The sequence below is a fragment of the Platalea leucorodia genome, assembly GCF_965183815.1.
Source record: "Platalea leucorodia genome assembly, chromosome: 3".
Classification (NCBI taxonomy): domain Eukaryota; kingdom Metazoa; phylum Chordata; class Aves; order Pelecaniformes; family Threskiornithidae; genus Platalea; species Platalea leucorodia.
In genome coordinates this window covers 125,085,823-125,093,949 of record NC_138825.1, presented here as the reverse complement: position 1 = coordinate 125,093,949, position 8,127 = coordinate 125,085,823, and the positions used below count along the sequence as shown (strand labels likewise).

General features: G+C 60.6%; 1 protein-coding gene across 1 annotated transcript; it reads right to left on the bottom strand.

Moving 5' to 3' along the window:
- Positions 1-2,536: 2,536 nt before the first annotated feature.
- On the bottom strand, positions 2,537-7,902 carry SOX7 (SRY-box transcription factor 7). The gene is made up of 2 exons (XM_082307996.1): positions 7,677-7,902; positions 2,537-4,885 (listed from the first exon to the last, which is right to left on the bottom strand). The coding sequence occupies exons 1-2, from the start codon at positions 7,894-7,896 to the stop codon at positions 3,987-3,989; spliced, it is 1,119 nt and encodes a 372-aa protein (XP_082164122.1). The 5' UTR covers positions 7,897-7,902; the 3' UTR covers positions 2,537-3,986.
- Positions 7,903-8,127: the final 225 nt, after the last annotated feature.

Here is an 8,127-nt window from a genome sequence, read left to right as displayed (position 1 = left end):
ACAGAGACAGCCTTGGGGTCACGGGTTTGGGATGGGGAGGGAGGAGAAACATGCCCAGGACTGATGCAGAATGAGTCCCTCTGGGGGTGGAGACCCCCCAGCATCCATAAACCACCGTGGCCATCAGTCCTCTGTGGGGATGTCCACGTTCCAAGAAAAAAGGCTCCTTCCCACCTCTGTCAGCCACTTATTTTCTGGCTGGTCCCTGCAGCAATGCCCTGCATCCCAAAAATGTGCTGTGGGGCGGGGGGCAACCTGTAGCGTTGCATTTTTCATCCTGCCGGAGAAGGGGCGGATGGCTCCACTCCCAAATTTCATCTCAGCTGCTGGTGTCCTGGGAGGTGGAAGCCGGCTGCTCCCGGCGCTGGGCGTGTGCCCGGATCCGTCCGACGAGGCCTGGCTCCCAGGGAGCCGCACCTCGCCTTGGCTGCGGCTCCCAACGCCCTCGGGGGGCCCCAGCTCCCGGTTGGGGCCTGTAGCTGTTCCTGACGTGCAGAGAGCACGGGGACACGCTCCCACCTCTCCTCACGCAGCTCCAAGTTGAGCAAGTGGGGACAGGCTTGGCTCGCTGGAGTCTCCGTGCATCCCAGCCCAGCGGGCTCCTCGGGGCTGGGATGCACGGAGAAACCCCTTTTCCCAGGGAAACCAGTCTCCGGCCACCACCGCACGTGCTGCCAGGAGCTCTTGGAGTGGGCTTTGCCTCCACCAACCCTGAATGTGACCCTGGCTGTGAGAAGGAAAGGGGGAGAAGAGGCTCATGGGGTGTTTCAGTCGATCCCGTCACTGCTCAGGGCATGGGAACAAGGAGCAGGACAGAGGGGAGTGGCCAATGTCCCGCAGAGAGGGTCCCATCGGGGGGATAAATGCAACAGCCCAAATCAAGCATGCTGGTGGCAATAGCAAGAGCCGACCTTGTTGGGGGGCCGGGGGATGTGCTCTGTGCCTCCTCACCAAGGCAATCTGAAAACTCATTACACCGTCCTCAGCTGGCCCTGCAGCCGAGCTGGCAGACAGCGACATTTGCAGAGTGCCCAGGGGTGGGTGCCCCTCTGATGTCCTGGGGTGGGTGACCCTGCTTGGAAGGGAGCAGCCCCCTGGATTTGCTGGCTGAAAGGCAGATCCAGGTTTGGACACAAGCACTTGGGCCACCCCTGCTATGAACAATTTTTAATGTGCTGCTGGGGGGCTGTGAGCATCCCTCGGCCCTGGGGCACCACAGGGATTGCGGGCAGAGCAGGAGGTGGGAGGAGCAGGACTTCGCCAGCCCTGCTCCTGCTCCTGGCATGGTCCCACGTGAGTCAACGCCACTGGGCAGAGAGGCCAAACAGGCTCACGGCACCTCCCTCTCTCCAGCCCTGTTGGGCTGATTCACAAATCCTCTTGGAAGAGCGACGCTGCCCCAGCCGGGCTGCTGCACCGGCTATCTCGGCACCGCACCAAGCGTCGCACCCTTGTGCTGTGCGGGTGCAAGAGCCACCACAGTCCACGGTGCCAGCAGGACACCCAAAGGCATCCATTTCTTTCCCCCTAAAAGGGAAATGGGCTGCACGTGGCCAAGGGTGGGTTTGGAGGCCTGAGCGATGGGCAAAGGAGGCAGTGGCGTGTGATGGGAGGGCTGTCTATGAGCGGCGGGCAAAGGACGACCATCAGCACAGAACAGGGGCATGTTGGTGCCTCCCCAAATATTCATGCAGCCTCCCACCTTCTGGGACCATGGCCTACCTAAGTCAGAGATAAGTCGTTCACGGAAGCCAGCCCAGTTGGGTTGGGTTGCCTTGGGTTGGGTTGAGTGACCTCTGGAGACCCCTTCCAGCCAACACATATAAGCAGGCATCACAAAGTGCATTAGGAAACTTGCTCCTCTGCTTTTGGGGGCCAAGCAGGAGGGGACAGCCTGGGAGGACACTGCTTTGGCAGGTTTGCATGGCTCAACCTCAAGGACCACAGGGACACAGCTTAATTTAATGTCTGGCAAGAGCAGTCTGTGATGCTGGTCTACAGACTGCAAGAAGGACTAAGCTTTTCTCTTCGCTTGTGATGCCTGAAGGCCACCACCCCACATCCACCTACAAGAGCACCCTTCACGCAGCTCCCCAAATTTGACCCCCACTCCATTTCTCAGGCCTCATTGCCTTGATCTGCATTTGCACCGAGGACCCTTTACGTGGCCCTTGCACTGCGGAGCATCTTAAGCAGTGCATCAACATGAAGTGTGAAAGACAGCCTTAAATGTGAGTAAAAACCACGCTCCAGACACTGGCTCTCGCTCCCTAAACAGGCAACATCATTTGTGCTCACCAACACACCAAAAGCAAAGCTTTGCCTTCGCTGTAATATCTACATAGGACCTGGCATCAAAAGGTCGTACTCATGAGATGGCGAAAGCGGGATCAAGGCTGTAGAAGTGATTTGCTGCCCGAGACACACCATGAAAACTGAAGGTATGCACATACCGTGCCTCGAGTCGGTTTGTTAGAAAGCAATCCACAATTTGTAAAGATAACCACAGATCTTTTTTATTTAAAAAAATGGAAGTAGAAAAGTTTGGCTGAAAATACCAACAAAAAAAAAAATTAAAAAAATAGCACTCACACAGGAAATGTTTCTGTTTTGAAAACTTTGTCAATAGCTACAGCAATTTAAATCATAAAACAATCATCGTATAAAAACATATTTATTTAAATTAAATATTTTATGCAAACTCATATCTACACTCATTCAAAATGCATAGAGTCACACAAAAAAGATGGAATGTATTAGCTTAAAAACCTGTGAAGTTGTGGGGCTTTTTAAGTATTATTTGCAATTATTATTAATACACGTTCGGGACTGAAACCAGAAAATCATAGCCACGCTACTAACTAATCATTACCAAGTGCCATACAGTAAACACTAAGATTAATCATGTCATATAACTGATTTAAAATAAAGCTTCATGTTTATGAAAAGGAAGAGAACTCGAGCAATACAAAATCCAAGGGGAGGAATAATGGAAGGAATAAATCAATGTACAGCTTTATTACAAGCAATAATACGCCGGAGTTAGAAGAGGCATTGGGCACTGTGGCTCGAAACGTGAAGCGTTCGCCTTCAAAGGATGTTTGATAAAAAACGTGCCTGCTACATCATCACCTCTTTGCCCAAGTGCTCGTCCCAGGACGCGCTCCCAGCCCGGCGGGGAGGGCAGCTCACGCCGTCCCCCGCTTCGGAGCGCTTTTGCTGGGAGGCCAAGGGGAAGCCACGGGTAGGGGTGGATGCCGGCCGGATCCCGCCTTTCCAAGCCCTGATCTTACCCTCCTCTGGAAGGCACAGCCTGAGCGCCCCTGGGGCTGGCTGCCCCCCTGCAGCCCCCCGAGCATCCCCGGGGCCAGCCCGGCAGCATCCCTGGTGTCCCGGTCCCCTCTGGGGATGAAGCCCCCAACTCGCGGTCTGGGGGCAGGGGGACGAGGCAGGTTTAACCCCTGCCGGTGCGGTCAGGCAGATCAGGGCGGCTGTAAGCAATGCCGATACCAGGAGCCGAGAGCGGCTTGCAGACCGTGCGCCCCTTTACCAAAATCTTCCCTTTTCCCCCCATCCCTGCCTTTTCCCCTTCCAGGGGGTTTTGCCCCTTCCAGGACTTCAGAGCTGCTGTTTGCAGGATGCTGCTGCCCTCCTGACTCCAAAGCGGAGCCGGGGGCAACCCAAAATGGGGGGCAGCCTTCCCATGCTCCCAGGAGCATCTCTGCTTTGGAAGTGGGACTAGGCCAAAGGACTTTGGCACTGGGAAATCCCCCCCAGCCCCGTTTGGAGCAGGGCACCCGAGGCTTTGCACCGGTGGTGAGCTGATGACTGAAATCCTTTACCTACGCCACCAAGGAGACTCCACGGCCCTCACGGGTCGGACTCGGTCACCCCAAGGGGCGGCAAGCGATGTCCCCGGGGAACAACGCCTCGTAACACTGTGTCGGGTCCTTCCTCGGCCGGTCCAGGCGGCCCCGGCCGGGGGTCTAGGAGACGCTGTAGTTATTGTAGTAGGTGGCCGTGGCATCGGCAAGGACGGAGATGAGGCTGGTCTCGGAGGTGTGGGAGCCGCCAGCCGCCGGGACGTGTCCATTGACCAAGACCCCACCGTGGTGGTCACCGTGGCCGGGGTTGTTGAGATACTGGTCGAACTCGTTGCGGTCCATCTCGCCCAGGAGCTCGGCTTGGCTCAGCTGGTCCAAGGTGTCAAAGCCATGGTGGTCAGGCGGCGGGGAGAGCTGGCCCAGGTGGGCATGGAGGCTAGGGGGATGCAGGGAGGGGAAGGCGGGTGTGTAGTAGCTGGGAGGAGGAGGAGGAGGAAGGGGAGGGCAGCTGGAGGCCGGGGGGATCATGCAGGTGGTGGGCTGCGGTATGGGGCTGAGAGGGTGGTGGTTGCACGGGAGGGAGCTGCCCGCGTACTCCGGGGAGTAGGTGGCTCCGGCGAGGTGGGAGCGGTGATGCTCATCGGGGCAGGGCGAGGAGAAGAAGCTCTGCTCGGGGTCTATGGCGTCCAGCGGAGACATCTCCGGAGGGGTGGGCAGCCCGTAGGGGTAGGTGTCCACGCTGGTGCTGCTGCCACTGCCCGGGGCCTCCCGGTACCCCCGGACGGCTGGCAGCCCCGGGCGAGGGGCGTACTCACCCGGCCCCTCTTTCTCTCCCCCAGCCCGGCCGCAGGTCCGCTTCTCCGGCACCGTGTTTTGGTCCCGCGTCAGGCTGCCCAGCAAAAACCCGGGGTCCACCCGCTTGCAGATCCGCTTGACCTGCTTCTTCCGCCGGGGCCGGTATTTGTAGTTGGGATAATCTTGCATGTGCTTCACCCGCAGCCGCTCGGCCTCCTCCACGTAGGGACGCTTCTGCGAGAGGCTCAGAGCCTTCCAGGACTTGCCTGAAACGGAGAACAAAACTCCCTTTAGCGCCTGCGGAGGGGGAGGAAAGGGGCTGCCTCCCAAAGCGTGCAGGCACACAACCCAAGGCCAAGGCAGGGGCTCCCAATATCCGAGCCGGCGCACATGGAGGACGCAGCCCGCAAACCCCGCAGGAGGATGAGACGGTAGCAGGAGGGTGAAGAAAGGGGGTATTGAAGCCACCGTAGGTCCACCAACTCCCTCCATCCCAAGTCCCCAAACAGGGTGGGCTCAGGGTTAGCTGAGCCCCGCTGCAAACAAATCAGGGCAAATAAACTCCCCCAGCTCCGTGGCCTGATCTTGCAATGCCTCTCCAGGACGGAGAGCCCGGCTGCTGAGCGGGGACGGCCGAGGCCACGCACGGTTGAGCAGAGGGTCAGGACGTGGCGTCCCTGGATGCGTCCCAACCCGTGCCCTGCTGGGACTCGCATCGGGGCGTACAGAGACCCGGGTGCTGCGACCTCGCTGCTCCCGGTTGAGATACACAAAATGTCCCCAAGACACGGGACAGAGAAGCAGCGCCGGGGCGGGGGGTTGTATCCCACGGTGAGGCTACCCCAGGCTGTTCCTCAGGACAGGGGGAGAAATGCGGATACGGATCAAAGCGTTTGATGCCTTCCCATTGCCAAAGAGACAGCAGAAATAACACTAATAAGCCGAGATGCTGCATGGCAAAGCAGCGAGGAGAAAACCCAAACCACCAAAGAAAACACCACAAAACTGTCCAGGGAAACACAAACTTTGGGTAAGAGGTTGGACAGCAAAGCTGTGTTGCAATTCGGGCAGCTCTTTCTCAGGCTGTCTGGGCTGGTTATTTCTGTTTCCCTCTTGGTTTTGCGTAAAAAAATGGGGATTGGGATAAGGGGGGAACGGTGGATGGGGAGTGGGAAACAAATGTGTATTCAAAATGGGTGGTGATCCCCAAAAAGAAACAGCACAAAGACCACCCCGCCACCCCCTGGACATGCAATATTGGGGTGGGCTCGTGAGTTTGGGGACAAAGTGGGACAGCAAAGACAGGTCAGGAAAATGTGGGGGTCCCTCCTTGCGCTGCATTGGGGGACCCCTGCACTGGCAGCCCGGGGGTTTGCACCCCAGCAGGGTTTACACCTGAGGGGCGGCAGGGCACGCACATGTCTGCCTGTCCCCTGGGGCGCGGGACACCATCGGGCTTTGCACCCTGAGGGGTGGCCGGGTGGGTGCACGCACCCAGAGTGTGGGTCGCTGCAGGGGTTTGTGGCGGGGTGGATGCGTGGGTGCCTGCTCCCTGGGGTGCGGGACCCCATCAGGCTTTGCACCCCACAAGGTGGATGTCATCCTGGACCCGGGAAGGCTTTGCACCCTGCAGCGTGGCCATGTGGGTGCACGGGTGCCCACCCCTGCGTGCCGGACCCGCCTGTATCCCATGGGGCGGCCAGGAGGATGCAGGCACCCCAGGGTGCTGCTGCCAGAGCCGGGCAGGGCTTGCACCCCGCAGGGTGGCAGGGAGGGTGCATGGGTGCCCGTCAGGGCAGGGTTTGCACCCCGGGGATGGCCGATGGGTGCACGGGTGCCCACCCTGGGCTACTGAATCTGGGCAGGGTTTGCATCCCCGGGGATGGCCGATGGGTGCACGGGTGCCCACCCTGGGCTACTGAATCTGGGCAGGGTTTGCACCCCCGGGGATGGCCGATGGGTGCACGGGTGCCCACCCTGGGCTACTGAATCTGGGCAGGGTTTGCACCCCCGGGGATGGCCGATGGGTGCACGGGTGCCCACACCGGGGTACTGAATCTGGGCAGGGTTTGCACCCCGGGGATGGCCGATGGGTGCATGGGTGCCCACCCTGGGCTACTGAATCTGGGCAGGGTTTGCACCCCCGGGGATGGCCGATGGGTGCACGGGTGCCCACCCTGGGCTACTGAATCTGGGCAGGGTTTGCACCCCCGGGGATGGCCGATGGGTGCACGGGTGCCCACACCGGGGTACTGAATCTGGGCAGGGTTTGCACCCCGGGGATGGCCGATGGGTGCATGGGTGCCCACCCCAGGGGACTGAATCCGGACAGGGTTTGCACCCCCAGGAACAGCCGATGGGTGCACGGGTGCCCACCCTGGGCTAATGAATCTGGGCAGGGTTTGCACCCCCGGGGATGGCCGATGGGTGCAGGGGACTAAAGCCAGACAGGGTTTGCACCCCCAGGAACAGCCGATGGGTGCACGGGTGCCCACCCTGGGCTACTGAATCTGGGCAGGGTTTGCATCCCCGGGGATGGCCGATGGGTGCACGGGTGCCCACCCTGGGCTACTGAATCTGGGCAGGGTTTGCACCCCCGGGGATGGCCGATGAGTGCACGGGTGCCCACCCTGGGCTACTGAATCTGGGCAGGGTTTGCACCCCCAGGGATGGCCGATGGGTGCACGGGTGCCCACCCCAGGGGACTGAATCCAGACAGGGTTTGCACCCCGGGGATGGCCGATGGGTGCACGGGTGCCCACCCTGGGCTACTGAATCTGGGCAGGGTTTGCACCCCGGGGATGGCCGATGGGTGCACGGGTGCCCACCCCAGGGGACTGAATCCGGACAGGGTTTGCACCCCCAGGAACAGCCGATGGGTGCACGGGTGCCCACCCTGGGCTAATGAATCTGGGCAGGGTTTGCACCCCCGGGGATGGCCGATGGGTGCAGGGGACTAAAGCCAGACAGGGTTTGCACCCCCGGGAACAGCCGCTGGGTGCACGGGCGCCCACCCCGTAGCCTCACCCCCAAACCCCGCACCCCTCCGCTCCTCACCGAGCATCTTGCTGAGCTCCGCGTTGTGCAGGTCGGGGTTTTGCACCGCCAGACGCTTCCTTTCGTCCTTCGCCCACACCATGAAAGCGTTCATGGGTCGGCGAATGCGGCTCTCGGTGCCTTTCTCTCCCGCCGGACAGCGGGGGGCCGGCGGCAGCCCCTCGGCCGTGTCCCCCTCCAGCCGCTCCGGCCAGGGGTAGGTGCTCAGCAGCGCAGCCATGGCCGGGCCCCCCCGCCCCAGCCCCGCTCCCCGCCCGCCTCTGCCCGCCGCGCTGCCCTCGGGGTCCCCGCGCAGTCCCAGCCTCCTGCCCGGCCTCCCTCCTATTTATGAGCTCCTTGGGAAAAAAAAAACCACCTCCTCCAATGACACCGAAGGTACTCGCTGCTCCTCCTTGTTTGCAAACTCCTGAGCCCCGGCCAGGATGGAGCGGGGTGAAAACTTCTCCCCACC

Excerpts from the sequence above, each read along its gene's own strand:
- SOX7 (XM_082307996.1), bottom strand. The coding sequence starts at position 7,896 with ATGGCTGCGCTGCTGAGCACCTACCCCTGGCCGGAGCGGCTGGAGGGG. Across the intron at positions 4,886-7,676 it reads GGAGCTCAGCAAGATGCTCG|GCAAGTCCTGGAAGGCTCTG; the intron begins GTGAGGAGCGGA and ends TCTCCGTTTCAG.